Consider the following 24,847-nt stretch of genomic DNA (forward strand, 5'->3'; position numbering starts at 1 on the left):
ATCTTGACCCGCAAGTTTTTTGTTATATTTTTCTCTTCCCTGTCCAGCTGAGGATGGGGGAGTGATAGAACGGCTTTGGTGGGCACCTGGTGTTCAGCCAGGGTCAACCCATCTCAGAGGGAAATATAGTAGCTATGGAGCACCGGACTTAGCACAGGCCAACTCGAAATTTAACTTAGGTAACTGTAAATAAAACAACAGATTTGGGAGGAAGCATGTTTGTTATGGCTGTTAAAAGCTTCATCAAGAAATGCAACTAGTGCATTAAATAAGTGATTGTATGGACCTTGGGCAGAACTGAGAAACGGCACAATGAAAGTGATGTTAAAAAACCCTTTTGCTGGAACTAGGCTCCTTTTCTTTTCTCAAAACACTAAATTTTTTTAAGTGTGCTTGCAGGCTATTTCTGCACGATCAACTGCAGGAAGAAAAATGTACTCCCAAGCCTTGTGGTTCAAATGGCCTTAGTACTAGAGCTGGTCAAAACCTATCACTTGACAAAAAGGGGCAATGGTGGAAGGTTTCCTCTCAAAACAACATTTAAAGGAAAAAAATCAAAATCTGACAAGTTTGTTTTTTTTTTAATTTGAGGGGGTTTTAACATGCTTAATTATAAGCAAAGTTACGGCACAGTCTGCTTTTGGTAGTGTATGATGACTTCAATCCTTGTGTGTACATCATAAGTTATATATATAAAAAAGGTCATTAAAACCTCTCCCAGTGCATGTCAGGTGCATGTAAGGGCAGTGAGGACCTCTAGGTAAGTATATGTGATAGAGATTGTCAATGTGAAAATGCTCTGCATAAAGAATAACTTTGGAAACCTGATTTGCAGTCTGATCCATTGATAGTAATTACATATTTTCAAAATATAGACAATAGACGATGCAAGGCACTTCCAAAAAATCTGAAGTCTGCTGATGTCACCTTGAATAGGATATTTCTGTGTCATAAAACTCTTAGGGAAAAAATTGTGGTGGGGCTTTTTTGTTTGTTTGGATTTTTGGGTGGGTTTTTTTTGGTTCTTTGGCCTCATTTGTAAATAAAAAGACTATGTCCAGAAACAGGTGCTTAAAAATTAATTGTGATTCATGTTTCCAAGAAAGAAAAAAAAAATCTTGCTTATATTGAAGTGCCTACTAGATTGCTGTAAAATTCCATCTGATAGTTATACAAGTGTAGTAACAGTGGCTGTTTACTTGATGACCTGCTAATCACTGCACTTTGTGCTAGCCTACTCCCCAAGGCCTCTGAAAAGAAAACGTTGTTTTCCAGGTATTACATGCACATTAATAAGTTTGGTGTTTGGCAAATTGAAGAAGGAAATATATTGCAGTTCCTCCTACCCTTGTAGCAAGAGTCTGTTAGGGTAAGCACTTCTGTAGCCCATCAGTACCAATCAAACCACAGGCAGAGAAAAGTAAAAGTAAAAAAAAGTAAAATAAACAGGTCCCAAACCACTCAAAGGCTAGCATTTTAAGACTGGGGTTTAAAGTCTGTATAGCACTAATAAACAGTCTCTGTAGATTATGATACTGTGGTACAATTATTCCCTGTTTTAAGGTTTCCATGGTATGCTCCTCTGTGTAAGTATTCAGCAGTCATGAATTTTATGACTTAACTAGCGAGGCTAGTTTCTTTGAGGTAAAATTACAGTCTCAGCACACTAAATAACATACTTCTATTGATAAAGCAAGGCTAGTATTTAACCTTTTCTGTTTATGAGCATAAGAAGCTTTATATTTGTTTACACCGCTCTTTTCTGTTTGTGTGTATTACCTCAGAGCATCCTTCCCTTCAGCTGTTTTGCCCTAGCTGAGAATGACTTGTTATTATGACCAGAACATTAAAAGTACATTCTCTTACCTTTAGAAATTCCAGAGATTGACAATATTGTAGTTCTGAGAAACTGGAGATGACAAGAAAGATTTTGACATGCTGAGGAAGCACAGAATTGTTCCGATGTTTGTGGTCTTAATTCTTTGAAAAAATATTGCTCAGTTTTAAAAGTAAAAATCGTATTTATCAAGCTTCCTAAAATATAAGTACTTGCTGGGCAAAAAAAACCTTCTAGACCTGAGAGATGGATATCAGTTATATCGCTACTTAAACTTCTTACCCACATTTTAAACTTAAGTGTTTCCACTGCTCCTGCCTGCATGACAGCTTCCCTCCAGCCAATTGCGAAGTTGAGATTCAAGCAGGTTAAATAATTTGCCTAAGGTCACCAAGAAAGTCACACCTGTATCAGAGCCATATAAGCTAACTCTAAGCTTAGAGACCAAAGTTGTTTAAATGTTCTGTAGTACTGCTTTCAAATAATATAATTATCTCCTTCCTTCCTGTAGTCTAGGTCATTTTAAATCATACGTGCATATATATAATTATACATACATGCATGTAAATAGGTATTAAAATTTAAATGACAGTAAATTTAACTGTCTTTGTTTTTCCTTTAGAGAAGCTGTGAGATAGAGATGGTAAGTGGTGTGCCTAGGAGGAACTTGGGGTAGGTGGATTCACAGTTAGGAGAAATCAGCTTCCATCTCAGTTGGAACAACAACCTGTGCTTCTGTTCCTAAAGAAAAAGAGGAGGAACCATTTTCCTTGTAGTAGTTCAGACTGGTCCTTTAATGGTCATTGCATCTGATCAAGCTTCTCAGACTCCTCTTCAAACTGATACTCAACTGAATTAATTTTTGTCCAGTATGTGGTAAAACCAAAGATATAATCCCATGTTCTTTGCAAACCTCTAGGAATGGCTATGCCTAAAATTCCAGAAAATGACGTCTCAGTTGTTAGGAAAATGTCTGTGTATAGTGAATGAGGTAAATAATTTACAGCAATTATGGCAAACTTGGTAATGATAGTGATTTTATACTGTCATTGACAATTTGGATTAATTCTAGGTTTTGTTTTGTATTTTAATTTAAAACCGTATTTTTTGTCCTTGACTTATTTTTCTTCAGTCCATGCCTACTTAAATATTTGTAAGTTTAGTCCGGCTTTTCTCTAAAGGGATAAAAGTCTGTCTGGCAGACTGAATGCAATGATCATTATATTTAGACTCATAATGAATTCACTTTGGTTGAACCAGTTTCAGTTTAATTTTGGTTTTAGATGGTTGAGATTACTTGATTGGACAAGGTACATTAGAGACTTGAACTTTTACTGTGAGAATAGATGCATTAGACAATTTAAAAAGCTAAATATTAGACTAAATTACCTTAATTCACTCACTTGCTATGCTCTTCTGATGAACATTTTTGTCAGAAGATAAATACTTGTAGGAACTCGAGACAAAAATAAGAACAACTCTTAATGACAGCTGGAGGTGATATTTCAGTTCTTTGTCATTTTTATAACTAAGAATCTGGATATCTATTAAAAGCTGTATGAATGTGAGAGCCTTGATGCTTCTGAAAGTCTTGGCTAACTGACTACAAAAAAAAGATATTTGCCTGCTCCGACAACGCTGGTGGAATGCACTACTTGCATTCCTCTGTCCAGATCTTGTATAATTCCATTCATTACAGTAATATCTTTAAACACATGTTTCACAATTTTTAATAAATATCTAGCTCTGAGAAAAGATTTCAAAAATGAAAATTCCTGCAAATGACAATAGAACATAATCAGAAACATTAAAATATTATCCGCCAATGTCCTTGATATAAACTACCTGAAGGTTGTCCAAGTGCCTTTATATTGTCACTGGTTGCTGAATTATGTGAGTAGGTGATAGATTTTTCCATGATCATTAAGAATGGAAATCAGAGCGGGTTTGTACACATAAATTGTTCAGAAATTATACGTGACCTATGAACAGCATTTTTGATCAGTCTCCTCTGGTTGCTGAGGTCATGGCTAAATGAATGAGTTGCTTGATTATTGGAAGAACGTTGGTGCCGGGAATGTGAAGGTACTACTTGTACTGTGTGGTGTAAATCTCATCTTGTTTTAGCACAGTTCTCACATCATTAATTTTTAGCTTTAGTATTAGATATTAGAGGAAACTGCATTTGTAATGTTCATGAAGGATAGAGGTGTTTACTTGGTTTTGATATGAAATGACATTTTGTCTATTTTAATGGTTTAGTGAACTCTGAGTCTTAGTGCTGCAAAGTAAAGCAAATTGCAGCTCCATCAGGCAGATATCTCATATAGAGATGATTATTATGTCTATTTAAATAGCAATGAAGCCATTCTCTTTTTGTATCATGATGCATTTCATAGAAAATGAGTACGTGTCTTACAGACATGCTGTCATACTCTTTCTGATGTTTTCACTCTGGTAAGTATTGGAATAGTAGAAAATGGAAACTTATCTTAGGGAAATGTGAGGTACTTGATGATAGCACATCAATCTATCAGACATTTTCCAAATTCAGAGAAGATACTCAAAATTAATAATAATAATTTTTAAACTATTATTAATAATAGATAAAAGAGCTAGGCTATTCCAGTCCATCTGACCTAGATGATGAATTCAGATGCATTTAACAATGAACTTTGCCTTGTCATGTATCATACTGTAGTAAGAGCAGCTACTAGAAGATGTCACATGAAAATGAAGATGACAAAATAAGTCTTCTAGAAACTATGTTTACCTAAGGCTACTTAATAATCTGAGACTCCCTCAGCCTTAGCAGTGTCTGAGCAGTATAAAGAGTGCTGCAGACCCAGGTATTTTGATCAGTAAAGGCTGAAGAGAGGCAGAACTTTTTCATTCTTTTTTAATGTCACTCTCCCCCCCCCCCCCAACCCCCCTCCCCCTTTTCTGTGTGTGTTTTGTCTGTCTTTGGCTTGTCAGTTTCTTTCCCTCATGAGAATTTTGTTTAAAAATGTGCACCTAAAGTTAAGCTCCCCTGAAGTTATTTTTTTAACGTTTGAATTTCTAGATCACTTTGGGGCAGGTTTTCAAAAGTATTGAGATTGAAAACTGCGGATAGAAGCATAGTGGGATTTTTCAAAAGCACTTAAACAGATAAGGCACTTAGCTCCCATTTAAATTAATTAGCTGGATTGAACAAGTTCCCCTTGGCACTTTTGAAAGTTCCACTGCTAAGTGTTTATGTCTATGTAAAAAACTATGATTTTCAAAAAAGGCTGAGGAACCAGCGACTCCCTTTAAAGTTTATGACTTTTACAGGTTTTCAGCACTTCTGAAAATTATACAATGTCCCTCGGTCTCTGCTCCTAAATGATCCTCCTTTGCTTTCCTTTTTTCTAAAGTTACTCTCAGAGAAGAAGTGTGATCAATAGTACTATGACTTCAGGATAGAAAAATAAACACATGGGTGAATCTTATGCACAGGTTCAAGAAGCTGGGTCCTTTGGTATATACATTCAGTGACTGAAAAAACTGATAGAGCTTAAAGAGCATTGATGTAATTACATCTTATACTGGATTTCCTTATTATATTTATATTATGCAAAAAAAATAACTCAAAAATACATTACAGGCAAAGACTTCTGCAGGTTGTGGATAGCTGGGAATGAACAAAATGACCAGAAGTAGCATGACTTTTCAGTCTTTAATTGCTGCAGATACAGAAACCCTTAGCAGACCTGTTCAGATGTAATAAAAGCAAGCAGTGCTCACTCTGAGGTATAGTTTCCCCTGCCCTTTACTCTGCCTCTATTACAGTAGCATCTAAGCAGCAGTCTGAGGGTGTACACACATTAGCATTTTGGTTTTAGTCAAGAGTCTGCTTTTGAAATGAATCTGCTAATTATTCCCACTTAGTACACTTGCTCATTGTGGAGTGGGTCTCAGACTATGTGAACTGGATTGCTTTTGGCTGAAATGAAAACAGAAGATGCTTTCCAGAAGGACATCTAGTCTTCTTTAATCATTATTGTGTGTTCAGTCCACTGAACTATGTTAGAATTAGTTCAATATAACCTTCCTTCCCAGACTTTAATTTCAAATACTGACCAATGTGAACATCAGGTCCTCAGAGCCAACACCTTTGCTCCACAGATTGGCTCTGACTATTCCACATTGCTTGTTAATGTAGCTATAAAATGAGTTGTCAGGATGGCTGGGTTTACGGAAGAATCCCATCTTTGCACCCACTTCCAGAGTTAAAATCCTACAATGCCAGAATTTTCTAAGAACTGCAAGTTTCTTAAAGGGGCTCTCCAATTTCAAACACTGGCCAGTGTTTCCTGGGAATATATCTTCTCTTTCCTGTTGGATAGAAAATGAAATTAAAAACTCATGAGCAAGAATTCATAACAGTTTTGTTAAGAGCTTTTTCAGAAATGTAGGTCAACCTAAATGTAACTGTGTGTTTTGTGTAAAAAAAGTAATCCAGACAAGACAGATGGTAAGATATAACTTGTATACCTTGTAAAATGCACCTGTAACAGCCATTCATTGTGGTTATTCTCTACATTGATTTAGATTTTTTTTTATGCTTTAAGAGTCCATTCTTGTTCAAATTGCTCCATTCCTAACAGCTAATAGTGTTTATATTCATAATTAATTAAAAAATACCTCTCAAGTTTGTTTAGCCAACGAGTTCTCCAACTTTCATAACCCTGTACTGCCATGCTGGAAGTTATATCTTGTGTAGTTTATGTGTCAGATGTACTAGAATGAAAAACATAGTACGAATATTTACCTGTGACCTTCAGAAATAGGAATTTATTATCAGTTGTTGCCACTGGGATGTGTAACCTGAGCCACTCTAATGTCTTGCCAACCAGGAAGAGTTTTTAAGCATGTTTTTAGTCAATTAAAGCACCGTCAAGACAAAAGTATACAAATTCATAAGTAGCTGTACAATAAAACAATTTTTTTTTCTTTTTTTTTTTTTTTTTTCTTTTATTAAGGTAGAAACTCTGAAAGACACAAAGGAATTCTGTGTTCCTAAGTTGTGGATTCACAGTACAGTAAATATGACTTTAGGATGCTTAATGGCAGCTAAGAAACACTGTAGCCTTATGATATTAAATGCTGATCTGGTATAAACTCACTGTGCTAGTTCAGATGAGTTAAAAAAAATGGGTATCTTAGCTTTATCCTGTCAGGCTTTCTGCCAAATTAGATATTGCCTGTCCATGCCATTCTAAGTTTATGCTGGATGAGGTGTTGTGTAATCTCCTGGTGATTCTGTCTTGTGTGCTATAATCTGGCAAATATGCAATACTGTTCTTTCTTGAGTCATCCCAAATTTATCCACAGATCTGGATTAATGACCATGGCCTCCTGTTGCCCCCATTTTCATAGTATCTGACTAAATCACAGGCTTTGATATATTTATTCTCCTAACAACACTGTGAAGGAGAATACGTCTTTGCTATCACACTGGTTTCATCATAACATGTTTTCTCTCTTGTCTAGTAGATGAAACAGTAGGGGTTATGCAGGCTTTGAGAATTTCAGTGATTAAAACCAGGAGGGTAATAGAGGTGAATATTTTTTTAGAGTGTCAAGTGCTCTGCTAGGGCTCTGTTAAAGCTGTTTCATGCAACTGGGTTATTCTTCTGGTTTTTAGGAAGCTAATTACTTAAATTATTTCCTTTTAGATAGTCACCAGATGCTGCATTTTGTGTAATTATCACAGTCCTTGATATAAAATACGGTTAACTTCTGTAGGTTCAGGACTGATCCAAACCCCACTGAAGTCTTTGAGTGACTCTGGGGATTCACAGAGCTGGTTGTATGAGCAAGTTTCTTGTCTCCTTGTTATTGTGTGGTGTCTCGTTTGCCCCTTTGAGTGGTGAATAACATCAAAGTCCTACACTGTGCAGAGGAGTGGACAGAGGAGACAAAGAGCCTGGCTGCTGGTTGCTGCTTTATTCACCCTGTGTGGCGCTGTAACCGGTGCTCCGGCTCTCTGAGGAAGGCAAATGAGGCCGGCAATGTTACATTGTGATTTTCTCTCAAATCTGTTGAAAAATTGCTGGAAAAAAAACCTGTTAAGGACAAAATTATCCCTCTTGATAAGCTGTCCTCATTCTGTCCTCCTCCAGAAGGAACTGAAAACAGTCCTGACATGTGAAGTTTTGTTACTGCTGTTGCACTTATAAATAAAGCCTCCAAATGAATCAAAAGTGCTAAGTACTTAATAGGCAAGAACACAGCAAGTCCTTTGTCCTTGAGTGCTTACCACCTAACAAAGGAATGAAAGGTGGAGCATGGGAGCAACACAGGGATTCTGGTGCCCACAAGTAGCTCTTTGCTCCATGCACTGCTCTGGTTCCCTCAGCGTGACCTCTGGGAGAACACGGGTTTACTAAGGGTGGGCTAAGGAGAGCTGGCACCAAACCGAGTCATAATTTTAAGCGGGAAATGCTTTAAATCCATGGGTTTCCAATTCAGATTTTTATTTGGAGGGCATGCAGGAAGAATAGATAAGTGGATGAAAAAAGTATATTTTGTTAATGCGCTGCCCTGGATAAATCTGGGATTTCCAAAACAAGACTGCATTGTGTGCATCTGTTCTGTACTACAAAAAGATCCTTGGACTCCTTAAATCAGGAGGACCAAAGTAGTAGCCATGACATCTTTTCCCATTATTATTCAGAAAGCAGTATATACTCATTTTTCTCTTCTAGAAGTGTAAACAAAACACTCTTGTGCATGTCAAGACGTAGAAAGTGGAAAGGTATAAAGTATCCACATTCATGGAAGAGGTGGCATCACAGATCTTTTTTTTTTTTTTTTTTTCCTGGCACTCTTTGTTCTGCCAGAGCTGATGCAGGCAGATTTTAATCTATTTCTTTACTGTAGCAGAAACTTGTCTGAAACTCACATAGCCTTATTTTGTAATTAAATGTTTGAGAACTACTGGTATTTGTATTTGCATGTAATTAACTTTTAAAGCACTGTGTAGAAGGCTTTTTGCTTTTAAACTAGCCTGGAGTCAATAAATATCTTTACAGATGTCAATTTGGTCAGCAGTAAAGAGGTAAATAGAAACTAATGACACTCATCAAGCCTGTGGCATGAATGATTTATTGGACACAATCATTTAACACTTTTATAAAGTCAATACAAGGGAAAGAAACAGGTTTCTTATTATGGTAAACTGTATTTGTAGTGTCAGCATGTAGTGATTTATGACAAACCTGTGGCCCGGATTAGGGTATTATAAATGGGGGAAAATAGAAGGCTCATTAATTTTTTATACCCACAGGTAGAAGACATGCAGTGGGCTAACAGAGAACACACTCATCCAGCATCTGTCTGCAGCCTGCCCTGTAAAGCTGGGGAAAGAAAGAAAACCGTGAAGGGAGTGCCCTGCTGCTGGCACTGCGAACGCTGCGAGGGGTACCATTACCAGGTGGATGAATTCAACTGTGAACTGTGCCCCATTAATAAGAGACCAAACGCCAACCGTACAGATTGCCAGCTTATCCCTATAATCAAACTGGAGTGGCATTCTCCTTGGGCCATTGTGCCCGTCTTCATAGCTATTCTTGGTATAATTGCCACCACCTTTGTGATTGTGACATTCGTCCGGTACAACGACACACCGATCGTCAGGGCCTCTGGACGGGAGCTCAGTTACGTGCTCTTGACTGGGATTTTTCTCTGTTACTCCATTACTTTTTTAATGATCGCGACTCCCGATACAGTGGTCTGCTCGTTTCGAAGGATCTTTTTAGGACTTGGCATGTGTTTCAGCTATGCTGCCTTGCTTACCAAAACAAACAGGATTCACAGAATATTTGAACAAGGTAAAAAGTCCGTCACAGCTCCCAAATTTATTAGTCCAGCTTCCCAGCTGGTGATCACTTTCAGCCTCATATCCATGCAGCTTATTGGAGTCTTCATCTGGTTTGCTATCGATCCACCACATACCATCGTAGACTATGGAGAGCAGAGGACACTTGAACCAGAAAATGCCAGGGGAGTTCTCAAATGTGACATTTCAGATCTTTCTCTCATTTGTTCCCTTGGATACAGTATTCTCTTGATGGTCACATGCACTGTTTATGCTATTAAAACAAGAGGGGTTCCAGAGACCTTCAACGAAGCCAAACCCATTGGATTTACCATGTACACAACCTGCATAATTTGGTTAGCTTTTATCCCAATCTTTTTTGGTACGGCCCAATCAGCAGAGAAGGTAAGTGATGATAAGTTTACAAATCAAATACTATCCTTTTTCTGTTTTCATCTTGCAACACTTACAGCGCTACAGTACATTTTCACTCTTATGAATGAGTAATTCTGAATGATAATTGCAAACAAACTCTCAGAATTCACATATAGTAAAATATATGATTCAAAATGTAGGTTTCCTATATTTTAACAGAAGAAACTGAATGTAATTGTGGTGTGGCTGGCATAACAACACTGACATTTTCTCAATATATCCTTCAGTGATGCTCTTGTCTGTTACGTGAAGCACTATAAATCTTTGTTATCATCCACAGATCTGATAGAAATGGTTGCATTTCAAAAGTCTAAGAAGATCAACTTACATTTGTCAAAAATAATGAAGAAGAATGCCTGGGCAGAATGAAAAGAATTACTTTTCTCTCTGGTTGACACATATAACTTAAAAAAAAAAAAAAAAAAAAAAAAGGGAAGAATGAATGAAGTGTATGTAAAATCATAGAAAGTGTAATTCAGTAATTATTATCTCAGAGCAAAAAGAAAATATTTTCTTGATCTTTTAATGAGAAATTAAATGTTGCATACTTGGATATCTGTTATTCCTTGTTCAATTGGCATGGGTCTTTCCTGATACTATAGTGAAAGTATGACTTCTAAGTCATAGTGAGCAGTACAAAATATGTCAGACATTCAACTCGCCTTCTCTCAGTTCTAATGGGAAGGCAGAGGAAAATGTTGACTGTGTGAGGTTTTACTCAGCTGATAGTGATGAAAGTGACAAGTTAGGTAGGAAAGAGCCATAATACCAGCATCAGTCTTAAAAACTGCAGATCTGCGAGATTTGGAAAATCTTAAAAATAGGAAATTGAAGTCATAAGTCTTTTACATAATTTCTTTCCCCTTTTCTTCTAGTAGGTGTTTTTTATAATGTTTTAAAATATACATTTTAATTTAATTGGAAAAGTCAACATGTCCACTTATAATTGCAAAGGTTTGGCATCTGTCTGTTTTAGAGAGCACTCTTACCCCCTTGCATGTTTAGATGGATTGTATTTAAATTCCGACTTTTTTGTATGTGTAGACTTAAGTCAGAAAAATACTTCATTGTATAAATGTGTGGTACTTTTTGGTATAACAACTTGGGCCAGTCAGTTTTATAGCAAGTACTATAGCAAAAGAAATGTATTTCTGAATATTGAAACACAGAAAATATTATTTGGCTGGCAACTCTGCAGTGAGTTTAGATTTACGCCATAGCTTGCAGTAAAGCATGGCTTGGTTTTGACCTTTAAAGACAAGATTAATGAACACCTGTTTTGCATTTCTTTTATGAAACTGAAGACTGAACACACAAATTATACCAAATCACACAGCTTCTAACACTAAATTTCACTTGTTAGTTGCCTTTTTTTCTAAATGATTTGTTAGTCTTCGGGTAATGACTTTCAGGAGGAAAAAAAAGAAATTAATATGCTAATACAGTAGCTCTGTAATTCAAATAATTCTTTTCACAGTGCTTCTACTTTTTGCTGCAAATAAAAACATGTTTCCACACAGAGTCTTATGGATATCATCATAATAGTTCGCATATTCATACAATTAAATTGCTTACCTGAATAGGACAAAAATGTAATATCTTAGTGCATACGTTTGTACATTGGCCAGAAAAACTCAAAGTTGCTTGTAGATTTCTCAGTTAATGCATAACACCAAAAGAAGCATTTTAAGAGCAAACGAATACATTATAGAACACTTTATTTGAAATTTGGTGTTATGATCTTTTTTGAGGATGAAAGAAATGAAAGAGAAAATGAACTTAAACAGACTTTTGTTATGTGCTTACTCACTTTCCAGTTGATTTGACAATCCTGAAATTATTTTTTTATGGCTTGAGTTTGTTCAGAGAGAACAGAGCAATAAGCTGGGAAACTTAAAGTACTATTTAAAAGCAGTGGTTCCTTTTTTGAAATTTTGACAGTAATAAAATCTAACATAGCATTCATTAGAAGCCAGGTGTACTTCCAACTAGCAATTCATTAACTACTAGCTTTAGACAGACTTCTTTCTGAATAAAAAGTAGTTAAAACTTCTCCAAAATTTTTTAAGGAACTTCTGTTTTCCTAAACATCAGTAGTGCTTACAACAATAGCAGAAGTCATTATGCATTTTTTGACACAGAGGTTAACTATTGCATGAACACAGATTAAGTAGAAAATGTATTGAGAAGCTTTTATTTTTATTTCACTGTCAAAATATTTCCACTGTTAAACAAAAAAATAGGACCATTAATGCGAAAAACAGGTGTCTAGATCCAAAACTCATAGATCATCGTGGAAAGGTTACCTTTACTTTTAGTGGCCTTGGGGTCAATTCCCAAGAGTGTAAATATGCTAAGAGATTTTGGGTAGAACCTAGAGGAGTATAAGCCTGTACAGTTGGCACAAGTGCATAAACTGAGTGTTGGTGTCTGTCAAACTTCAAATATGTGTGATGAAGGGCATATAAATAAGCTTAAGTACTTCTCTGCAGACAGACTGTGAATCTTGCTGATATGTTCTTGCTGTGAAGCTCAGGATGGGAAACCTCTCTCTCCACTGTGCATATGAGGAACATTGGGTGTCTAGCTGGTTAATACAGCTGAGTTAAATGCCTGGATTTGCATGATGTGACACATCCATAAGAGAAAACACGGTAAAAGTTAAGGTAACTTGACAGGACTTGACAAGTGGGAATATGTTGATTTATAGTCTTGACATTTGTAACATGTTTAACAGTCCTTTATAACAGATGCTGTTTCTACTCATATATATTACCTCAGTTTATGTGTAAGTTTAAAACTAACAGAAAATTGAGAAAAGTACTATATAATATTCAAGAAATTAAAATTGTATGTATCTATGGCCAATTAACAGAAGGTTAAAATAACCTTGTGTAACCCAAGCTTGGTGGCTCTTATGGAAGTCCATGTTTGTTGTTTGTCCTTAATCCCAAGCAGCAGAACATAAAACCCCTGTGCTATTAAACACACCATTTTTAGATTGTCATTCCTGCAGATATTCTGCAGAGAACAATAAGAGCATTGACTTTAAGTTCTGTGTGATTTGGTTTTTGTCCAATTCATGATTTTGCCCATTTATGATCAAGCCCGTTTTGTTAGCTGCTGTTTTACAAAAGGAACATACCACAGATTGTTAAATTATTCCAGTGTGTCATTGAACTGAATGAAAAAGGTATCCCTACAACATAAAACGCCAATTTTCTAACACTTGCGTAAATGTCTGTGAGGTGCTTTAGAGGCAAAGGAGTGAAATTCTGTGAGAAAGCATTCTGTGAATGTAGCCTTCATCTATGTCATGCACGTGAACACGGCAAAACACTGGAAGTACCGGGATCATCTGGAATAGAGATGGCTGAAATGTCGTGATGTCTGGAATGCCACAGAAAAAAGATTGAATTTAGCTGAGTGATTAAAACAGATGTTTGAGGAACCTCTGGGTAAAATTAAGTTACAGCGGAAGACTGCACAAAAACCAGCTGAGGATAGATGGCTGTGTAAAGTATGTCCCTATTTGATAAACTGAACATTTAAAATTTCCGTCCTTTTAACAGTTTTGACAGGTGGATGAATCATGTTCATTCACAGATAATAAAGATATCATTTATTACATTAGCCTGGAAATACTGTGTTTTGAATGAGAAGATGAATACTTGTTTCCCGTGTGAAATAAAAGAGGTTGCACTTTCTGCTGAGGAAAAAGGACCATGGAAAACACTGAATGATTTCTTCTCCTCCCACCGGCCACAATTGCAAGGTGTAATCTAACAAGGCAGATAAATTTTAACATATTTCCAATTATGCTGACAAGTTTTATTTCTCTTTTCATAACTGCAATAGAGGCAAAACAAGTTGTAATATATGGTAGAAATCTTCCCATAAATTATTATCCTTATGACCTTACTATTCCAGCTGTTTTCATCCTAGATTTACTGATCATGTGGATCTTATGCTTATACCCAGCTGTTAGTAACATTAAAAGAAGCTAGAAACAATTCTAAGAGTATCCCAATATTAATGTGACTTGTAAACTGCTGCTGTAGTTGTCAAGAGGAAGATATTCAGTTCTCAGTGGGAGAGGTACTTCCATCAGTCTAGTCAGATATGTTCTTTAGCTTAAAGAAAAGAACGACTAATGACAATTCAGATAAAGACCCTTTGCTTCCCCCACATTTCTAAAAAAAATTATACAAATAGCCTTTTTTTGTGTGTGTTTATGTTATGAATTCTTGGTTAAATATATTCCTGTGACTGTAAGAAAACAAAGCATCTTAATGATGCCTCAAGCTGTGTTAATGAAGCAGACTGCACTGAGCCTTTTCTTCACCTCAAAGCATTCTCTTATAATCCTGGTCATATTCAGAGATCTAGCTCTGCAGGTAGTCCATGCAGTACACATCACAGGAAAAAGTCCAGAAAGACAATTTATCATGTTAGTATTTCTTCCATTTTATGAATGATGTTTGGCTTGATTGAACTAGAATCTTTAGTGCCAACACTGTGCATAGCATGAGGATTAATCTGAGGGATATTTGGAACAGTTTCTGATTTTCATTATTAAGGGATAGAAAGTTAGAAGACTGCTGAAGTGATACTTCCCACATTCAGCAATTGATCACTGTTCAAAACTCAATTTCTGTGCTATTTTTTCATAATCTTTGGAATATGGGACAACCTGCAGGTTTCTAACAAAATTATCAGTACTTGAATTTTTGCATGTTTTGGAACACAGAAAATCAGATAAAAGTCACCAGATTGTCTGATAGAAATATCCCCCCTCTCACTGGAAATTGTATGTTGAGAAAGGGGAAGTTTTAATAATGTTTTCTCATTTCATGTTTTGCAAAACGTAAATATTTCATGAGCTAGATTATTTCTAATTTGATAATTTCCTAGGATTTGTGACCTAATCCTTAGGAGAAATCGGGGCTTTGTTGTTCTGTTGTAGAAGCAGAGTGGCAAAAAAGATGTGAACAAGAGCACAACTGGATTGCAATTTATTCCCCAATCTTCCTTTGCCCCCTTTCCCTCTGTAAGGGAAATTCCTCATTTCTTGCTTATTTCTGAGACAGCGTGTTTCCCTCCAGCTGGTGAAGATACTCAGTGCAGTGCAGGTTGTGGACAATGCTGGGTCCACCCATTGGATGAACAAAACCCAGTTGCAGCAGCCCCACAAACCTGTTCTTCTTTCCCCAGCCTTCCATGAGCTGGTGCAAGAGGACAGAGCAGTGGTCATACTTCTCCAGTGTGGCTGCGTAAACTGCAAAAGGTACCCCTAATGAGAAACCGGTTAAATATAGAGATCCTCTTTTCTTTCAAAAGTCACCTCGGGGGAACCCATTCCAAAAGTTGTTTCTTAGGAAAAGCTTCTCTGTTCCCACTAGAATCACAAGTGAAAATTATGAAAAAAGTTTATTAGCTAATAAAGGAAATAAAAATGATAGCCTGGGTCATTTAAAATTTTGTGGGCATTTAGAAAGCTTTTTTCCAGTTTGAACCTTTTCTATCTTTTTGAGTTTAAATTGGATTTTGGAAGCAGAGCAGTTTTGATATTGAAAGAGCATAATTTCATAACTTTTGAACTGTTCCCACTTTCTTAAACTGAAAAATGTCTGAACTGACTGCTAACTGTAATGCCAGACTTGCCTTTAAAGAAACATTTATCAAAACATTTCTGACCAGCTTTCAGGCCAAGTACTGACTTTCTTAGAAATGAAACTATACTATAGTGTAATTATCTAAGCTGCATTAGATTAACTAAGAAATCAGAAGGGATTACTGTAGTCAACCAAGTCAGTCTTTTGTGCCAAAAGGTGTCTTAAGCTCTCTGTTCACTTAGATGTTGTTCAGGCTCATTTTGATAATTTAAGATCATAACATTCTTTGTGGGGTAGTCATCTGCTTCCTTGTTTAGCTGCTTTTCTCCAGAAGTGACTGACTAGAGGAAAAAGAGGTAAGGCTCCCAAGTTCTTTCAAGTTGTTTTGAGGTGAAATGCATCTGCAAAGCTTTGATGAAATCCCCTTGGACTGAAGAGAAAAAGTCCCTCTGCTTCTGCCTGCTCATGACGTGTAGGTGTGACCTGCCTGGTAAAGTGCATGAAAGCTAGGGGGAAGGTTTCTTTCAGACTGTGCTACCTACTCAATGAAATCTTATGGAGGCCTGAATGCAGCTACTTTTTAAAATCCTAGCCCCTGTTTAGATTTTTTGTTATTCAGCATAGTTTGTACACAAATTTCAGCAAGTGTTCTTCTTGCTGAATGAAAGACTTTGTGCAAAGCTAATGCATATGTAATTTTAAAGACTCAACTTTATTGTTTTAAGACATGCCTACAGTCTTTAGGTTGCAATTATATATCTCTGTTTACTTTTACATTAATTAAGCCACTAGCATTTTAATTACGTACACTGAACACTGATTTTCATTGTAAGTTTATTAGGAGGTACCAGGAAGAGAGAAAATGCCAGCTTCTCTAAGAATTGGATTATTTAATGAGATATAAAGCCATTTTTTTTCAGTTCAGCGAGGTGCTCGTGTGTGTACCTGAAGGTTGTATACCCTGTTCTTTTCTGCTTGATTGCATGTCTGTTCCAGTATGAGCATGGAGCTGGCGTACCTAGTTGTGTACATTGTAGAGATATGCACCTGTCACATAATGGAAAACACCAGCAATTTGGTGTCTGACATGTTTGCTTCTGGCCCTGTGATGAATGATAGCTTCTTTCCCAAAGACAGGAAGGAGCTGCCAGAAAAATTAAATTTGCCTGTGATCTGCTTCCTATTCCATCCTGAGGAATGTCAGAGAGTTGGTAACAGGTATATGAAGAAGGAATGCATGCTAGAGAACTTTAAATAGACCTTTTTGGCTGCTTGCTGGTTTCTGTGATAAGTAACTAATTCTAACTGAGAAGCAGAAACTATTCTGTGAAGCACAGATAGCTAAATAACTCTGCCATCTCCATCTACTTTAGAAAAGAATAATCAGTAATCACACATGGCAGTTTGTGAAAGACCACAAATGTTTCATAGAGATAATCTGGAAAAAAAATTATGCCTTATCTACTATATTTCTATAAATCAGCTTCACTTCACAAAAATGTTGATCTTTTGGCTCAGATTTGTTCATTGCCAAAAATACGGTTATCTTCAACAAGTGCAGTTAAACAGAAAGCCTTCCAGTTGTATTAGATGATATTTGCACATTAAGAGATTGTTCTTTGGTATTAAGATGCTATAAACTTTCAAGATTGTGTTTCATCAACAAGTGTAACTGTGAGATGGGGTCCTCTATGTCATTATTACACACAGGATAGCATCCAAGTCACTGATGGTTTTGCATAAAAAGAAAAAGTAGGAAATACATCTTACAGTTTAATCATGCTCTCAACCGCTTCATGCCCTTATGGTCAAGCACTGGCAACCGGTGCCCAGCCACACTGCATCTGAAGAGGACCACAGACAGTTTAACAGTTCATTAAAAGCAAGCATACTTCCTTTGACCAATTGCAAGCTTCTTTGTATGCAACAAGAGTGGATTTGAGTATTCAAGGGACGCACATAAAGTGTTGCATCATGGGACCTTATAAACAACCAGATTGAGACAAATGCAGCTCCTGCATCTTGTATTGTATTCAATACCATCCATTATTCTGCATTCAAAATGAAGGGATACATAGCAATTTTTGGACTCAGATGCCTAATAAAAAGTTCATCCTCACAGAAGTTCATGAGCCTACAAACCCATTCAGGTTTCCATTTCAGGCTGAAATCTGGTCTCCCACTGCTGCCCTGTGGCCTGCCAGGACCCTGTTCTTTTCAGCCATCACTTCAGAACAATGAAGTGACTTGCATTTTATAAAATCTTAGGTTCCTAGGGCATTAGAAAGGCTGATTTAATTTGGATGAAGCAAAACTAGTGGTGTCGTGGTTTAACCCCAGCCAGCAACTAAGCACCACGCAGCCACTCACTCTCGTTGTCCCCCCTGCAGTGGGATGGGGGAGAGAATCAGAAGGAAAAAGGTAAAACTCGTGGGTTGAGATAAGAACAGTTTAATAGAACAGAAGGGAAGAAACTAATAATGATTATAATAACAATAATAAAATGAGAATAATAATAATAAAAGGATTGGAATATACAAAACAAGTGATGCACAATGCAATTGCTCACCACTCACCGACCGATGCCCAGTTAGTTCCTGAGCAGCAGTCCCCCCAGCCCCACTCCCCCCAGTTTATATACTGGGCATGATGTCACATGGTATGGAATACCCCTTTGGCCAGTTTGGGTCAGCTGTCCTGGCTGTGTCCTGTGCCAACTTCTTGTGCCCCTCCAGCCTTCTTGCTGGCTGGGCATGAGAAGCTGAGAAATCCTTGACTTAGTCTAAACACTACTTGGCAACAACTGAAAACATCAGTGGGTTTTCAACATTCTTCTCATACTGAACTCAAAACATAACACTATGCCAGCTACTAGAAAGAAAATTAACTCTATCCCAGCTGAAACCAGACCAAGTGGTAACGCAAACTGTATAGGAAGTATATGTAAGCAAATTTATCACTTACTGAAAAATGGAATTGAATATGTTTGTAAATACACAGGAAGAGGGATTTTTTTTTTTTTTTTCAGTTAAGAATTATATGATAAACCCACATACTGGGAAAAAATATATCTATAGGTAATAGAAAGTTAATTCCAGCTATCTTTTACACTTTTGTTAAGAAAAATAGAAAATCTTCAAATAGAACACTGTTTAGAAATTGGGTTGGAACTCTTTCTGGGATGGTCTTGTGAGACTTCTTGTACTTGCTAGCTCCGGCCAAATTGGAAGCAGTACAAAAAATAGCCTCTGTTGTAGCTTTAAAAATGCTTTTACCTTACTGAAAACCAGTAAACACATGTATGAAAGACAGAAGAAACAAATTAAAAAGTTTTTTTGCTTAGCTTTGAGTAGATATTCAGCTTCTCGTCTTTCTTATCTCCTACTACAATAATCTCAATTTTGCATAGGTTTCATGTATGAAAGACAGAAGAAACAAATTAAAAAGGTTTTTTGCTTAGCTTTGAGTAGATATTCAGCTTCTCGTCTGTCTTATCTCCTACTACAATAATCTCAATTTTGCATAGGTTTCATAACACTACCAAGATTTTGATTTCACAACTATGATGAAATTCTGTGGACTGGTAAATTGTGATACATAGGCTGAGCCTTAATAAGAACGCATGTACAAGATCATCACACACCACATCTGGAATTTGATTCATGATCAACAGCTAATCAAAGCCATATTACCCTCTATTTCCTTTAGAGTAATAACATTTTCAAAGACAATTATGGTGACTCAACTAAAGTGTTAGTTATGTAAAGCAAAGTAAGTTGATAGGTGTTTCAGCCCCTCGTGACCATTCTGTTGTTTAAGAATTGTAATAGTTTGTGTAGCTGAGAATATGCCAATACATTGGACATTCAATAAAAATACAAGATCCAGACCAAAAATTTAATTCAATATAATCCCAGTAAACTTTGTAACAGAATTGGTAAATAAAATAAAATTCTTAAATTTGGGGACAGTGAATGTTAAATTCCTATCTCAGAAAAATGGAAGTACCAGGAACCAGAAATTGTTGGAAGTCTAATTTCACACAGACTAGTGAGCTTTATGCTTACTCTTGAAAAGCAAAACTAAATCTATTACAGGAATAAATCTTTAATTGGATTGTTAACACTGAATATGCACGTAAGCATGTCTGTACAAATACTTCATTTTATATAACTGCAAGATCTTTCTTGCATGAAAACAGAATAATCAGTTTAAAAGGCCCAGCAAAAGCAATACTTTCAATACATATATGACCACCTTGTACAAAACAAAGACTTCAATTGGTCATATACATCTATTTTTCTGAAAGCCTATTTTTTCTTTCAGTTTACAGTGAAGCTTCTTAACAAGAGATAAAATGAAAATAGAGAGAACCATACAAGCTAAGCCAAGAGGGTCAGAATTTAACAGTAGCAGAATGTTATCTTTTTTTCTAGTAATCCAGCTAAAAATGGATTAGTTATGAAATATCTTCTTAACTTCAGACATGCATTTTCAGTATGTACATATAGTTTGATTTTTTCTCTTCCTAAAACGGTGCTTTCCAGACTTGAGAGTAATTTCATAATCAGTCAGTTTACCAGAAACATGATCCTAGTAGAATGGTCAAATTATAGTTTTCATGGTGATTATCAAGGTCATGTTTCCTTGACATTGTGAAACATATGGATGGGATTAAAGTGATGTTATCAGGCTCATTGATAAACTGATGACACAGTAAGTGGATAAATCTGTTTTTTACAGAAAACATCCTCCTGTCTGCCACAGTACAAAAGAGTAGTTGAACAATGAAAGGAAGAAAGGCACAGGACTTGATTGTCTTTTTTTTAACTCCACTGAACTCAGATGGAATAACAGCAGGTATTCACAGGTATTGCGAATGCTATTCAAACAGGTACTGCACAACATTTCCCAATTACAAACCAGCAAGGTCAGAAGGAGATTAGAAGAGAAGCAGGGAACTTAAAAGACAGTGTTCAATAGCAAACATAGGAAAAGATTTTTAGCTCTGAAGCTGAGGAACACATGACATTTTGCAAGTGTCTTTTCTAGTAAGCTAGCACTTGTAATTGAGTGAGGTATAGCAGAAGAGCTCACAGCAGGCAAAGCATCTATCTCCTAATCTAGTCATCAAAAAGACCCAGGCAAGCCAATGTGGCATGATACAGAAATTGGTCCCAAAGCCCTGAACTGCTTTTCAAACAGTCTCTGTAAGGGAATTGTTTGTACCATATGTTTTCTTTAAGAGCTGATCTACTCAAATGGTGCTGTAGAGAGAGAAGTCCTTCCTACACATACAATGCAAATTATGGTACAGTCTGAAGCAGCTTCCTCCAGAACACATCACCTTCTATCCCTTTGAGCCATCACACTGCATAAAATTTTATTGACCTACAAAGATCATGTATCTCCATCAAGGCTTCCAGATTTCCAAGTTGGAAATTTCTCTGTTATTCCCTCTGCACTATTTGCCTTGTTAATGAGGCTTGTAATTTCTTCATTTCTAGCCACCACCAAAGCCATAACCTTTGTCCTTCTCAACCTTCATTTTTTTGCTGTTTATGTCCTCCTCCCTTGTTTCCCTGTTAGCTTACTTTATAATTTGTCCAGGATAGAACAGTCATTCCAGCCAGTGCCACTTTTATTCCACAATATCCAGAATACTAGTTCTTTTCTGTATGACTTAGTACTTAGACCCTGCACTTCTCCCCGTGTCTCTTCCTCTTCTCCCTCACTGACATTAACATTGGCTTTTTGTTATTGGTGTTTGTTACTTTCACTCTTAAATGTAGCAAAATTTTATGACTCCTAGTACACAAACACTTTCTTCCTTTCTCTCTCTCTTTTTCTTTTTCTTTCTTTCTTCCTGTCTTTCTTTCCATCTGACTATATCCAGCATTCTCAAATCTATCCAAGTTTCTGTTCCTTTGTTTAGTGCTCCATTTCTGAAAGGTTCAGGTAAAGCCACAATCCAGTGAGTGGGAGTTTTGCCAATGATGTCAAGAAACCTTTGATGTCACTGCTCCAACTGCTGTTAACTCTTCCTTTAATCCTTCCTCTGTATGCATCCTATCTATTTTCCAAGCTGCTAGAAGCTTTTCTAAAGGGACCTGTGTAAGTTAGAATTTTGCACATCTCTGTTATACAAGAATATAATTGGGGAATCTGACACTGTATTTTTCATCGTTTATCTTAAATAAATGTCATATATGACTTGGCTTCATCTTGAGCTGACTGTCCTGTACTTTTCTGTAGTTTTAATAAACAGCCCTGTGTGTGTTTGAATTCTTATGTATACCAAGAGAATGGTATAAGAATACACTGCAGGCAGGTCTGGTTTTCTAAATATCCAAACCAGGAGAAATTCTAAATACATAATGTCCTTAAACAGTGTCATACCTGGTTTTACTGCCACACTAGAAGTTTATAAGCAAGAAGGGCGCATAGATGTAGGAAAGAGAAATACGTGGCATGCTTCCTCCTCTCTCCTAGGCAGGGATGTAACAAGCAGATCTTGTTGACGCCCTGTTTTCTTTTTGGCTTTTCTCTTTGTACCTGTGTAGCTCTGTATGGTACTTGGGTGCATTTCATGCTAAACTGTGGGCTAGAGGGAAGCACTGTCACCTGGCATTGCTCCAGCTGTGCTTGCTTTGAGAAGGTTGTTCAGAGCCAGACATTTTAATATCACAGCCAGGGGTTTTAGTATTTGACTAAATCCATTTTCTCTCAAGGTCACGAAATATACAAGGAAATGGCAAAACAGCAGTTGAACAGGCCTATTCTGTATGACATAAGTTAATGTCATTTCTATACCTGTCTGCTGGAAAAAGTTCTTTATATTTCAAAACACTGACAGTGGGCTGAAGATTTACTCTGGATAGATTTTTTTTAATTGCAGCAAAGAGATTTTTAAGTGCTGTCGGTGTCATCTTGCGGAATGTACTAGTACCTGGCAGAATGCTGTTTGACTATAAGGCTAATTAATAATTTCTGTCTCCTATACATGACTGAAATAAACGCTTTGGTAAAATTATGCTAGACTTTTTATCTACAGAATGAGAAGGATTAACGCTGATTTTAATTGCGTCATCTGAATACTAACGCAAGCTCTTTGGGCCTTTTTGCCCATGGATGAATGCATGTATTTCTTTTAATGTTAAAGCTGTTGTGCACCCACATTGACAGAAGACTAGACCCCTATGGTTGCAAAATGAAACCATGGGCACACCTCCAACATATGTAATGCCTCAGAGTCAATGCTAAGACCCAATTTTACTGCAGTTAGCACTACCATGCTGTTCAAAATGATAGAGTACAGGCAAGTAACTTAGATCTAACCTGTCAGGTTAGCCAGCAGTGATGTGTTTCAGAGCACCAGTGCGCTTGTTTTCTCTATGCTTTTTTCTTACTTATTCTTGCTTTTCAGCTCTGGTAAACAGTACTCCCTTCCTCCTACAAAGCCGTCTACTTGGGTGAAGGATATTTCACAGAGGCCCCACACTCTACGCCTTATTGACTGCTCGTTGAAATTACTTTTTGCTTATATTCACAGTTCATCTCTCTCTGATTTTTTTTTCCTTAACCAAGGCCTCTTTCACTTACTTTGAAGAATCATATGTTCTTTCCTTAAGAGGTTTAAGTGTACATGTTTTCTTATTCAGATGATGACAGCATTTAGCTCACAATCTAATTAAAACATGTAATATCTGTGTTAAAAAAGGAAAAGAAAAGAAAACACTCTGTTGCTTCCTAAAAGCTTAAAGTACTTAGATTTGCCAAAGAAAACAGAAAACGTTGCTGCTTTGTACATAGATTGTGATTATTTTTCACAGCATGAGAGAGTGCCAGGTCAGTGGTCTTCACCTCTGTTCCCAGTATTTCTACAAGTCCAGGCCCGAAGGTCTAATTTCAAATTTCAGTTTAATTAAAGTTTTCTGTGTGGATTTAAGGTATGTTAAGCCACTTGCTTGAGTTTAATCCATGTGTTTGAAGACATACTTGCATACCCAAGGCATCAGGGGAGTTAGCAAACGTTACTTACAGCTACATTTGATTCCATGAGCACACCAGCCACTACTACATGGTCATCACTGCTGTACAACAAGAGTTGGAATTGACTAGACTAGACTAGAGTAGGCTAGATTAGAATATTCCAGTTGGAAGGGACCTACAATGAACATTTAGTCTAACTGCCTGACTGCTTCAGGGCCAAATTCAAACATATGCTTCTGGAGCTTCAGCAAGATATTGTAATTGTTTTGGTATCATGAAATTCAATGGAACAGGTCAGCACATCAACTAAAAAAGATTTAATTCATTAGTTAGTAGTATGGAATTCCTTTTAGACATTTCAAAGGATGAAAAGAGCCACATCTATTGTACTAGATTATTTGATGAAGCCACATCAGATACTTTGATTTTCCTGTGAGAAAGTGAACTGCTTTCAGTTAATTTTTACAGTAAATGAATTCCATTTTCCTCACAATAAAATCTATACAAGTTGACAAAGATACAAAACAAAACCCCCTGTAAACGTGGTGGTTTCATAATTGAAGCTTCTGTGCAACCTTAATTTTGGCACTCTGGGACACATAGATTCTGTAGCTCCTGAAGTAGTTGTACCAGAGTGCGAGGGAAAGAGCAGAAGGTATCAGTTTGTGCCCTTTCTTGAGTATACATGTTATTTAAGCTAACATACTGGATATGAAAAATGCCCAAATGGAACACAACAGGACAAGAGAAAGGATTGACTAGCTGCATAGAGAGATCATATACTATAAATTCTGAAGGGAGTGGGTAATGTGTGCATGATCTCTTATGACACACGGATGACAGAAACATAAGCTTATTATGGCTTTGGATGATCCATTTTCCCTAAGAGAAAAGATTAGCCTATGCTGTAGGAGGGTGCCGTTTTCCAGTGAACTCATATGGTAAGTATGGCTCCTTGCAAAACAGGATAGATAGAACATATGACTCAGGTTGATCAGAGAAGCTACCTCTACACAGTGCTTTGAGCAGCTTGAAGTACCTTTGAGAGGAGCACTCAGGGAAAAGACCAGGAGACATTGCTTCCGAGTGTGGACCTCAGTGTGTCCCTACAGCATGTTCAGT

General features: G+C 36.9%; 1 protein-coding gene across 5 annotated transcripts in view; it reads left to right on the top strand.

Annotated features, from left to right (window-relative positions):
* GRM8 (glutamate metabotropic receptor 8) overlaps nt 1-24,847 on the top strand; it is a 358,666-nt gene that overhangs the window by 301,488 nt on the left and 32,331 nt on the right. For 4 of the 5 annotated variants that reach the window (XM_049814189.1, XM_049814188.1, XM_049814190.1 and 1 more), the window contains one exon: nt 9,153-10,088. In XM_049814189.1, coding sequence (XP_049670146.1) covers nt 9,153-10,088 — 936 coding nt within the window. Of the gene's footprint in view, nt 1-9,152; nt 10,089-12,649; nt 12,758-24,847 lie in introns of those variants that run through there. The other variant, XM_049814193.1, reaches the window with a different exon arrangement.

Source organism: Accipiter gentilis, chromosome 11 (genome assembly GCF_929443795.1).
Source record: "Accipiter gentilis chromosome 11, bAccGen1.1, whole genome shotgun sequence".
Classification (NCBI taxonomy): Eukaryota; Metazoa; Chordata; class Aves; order Accipitriformes; family Accipitridae; genus Astur; species Astur gentilis.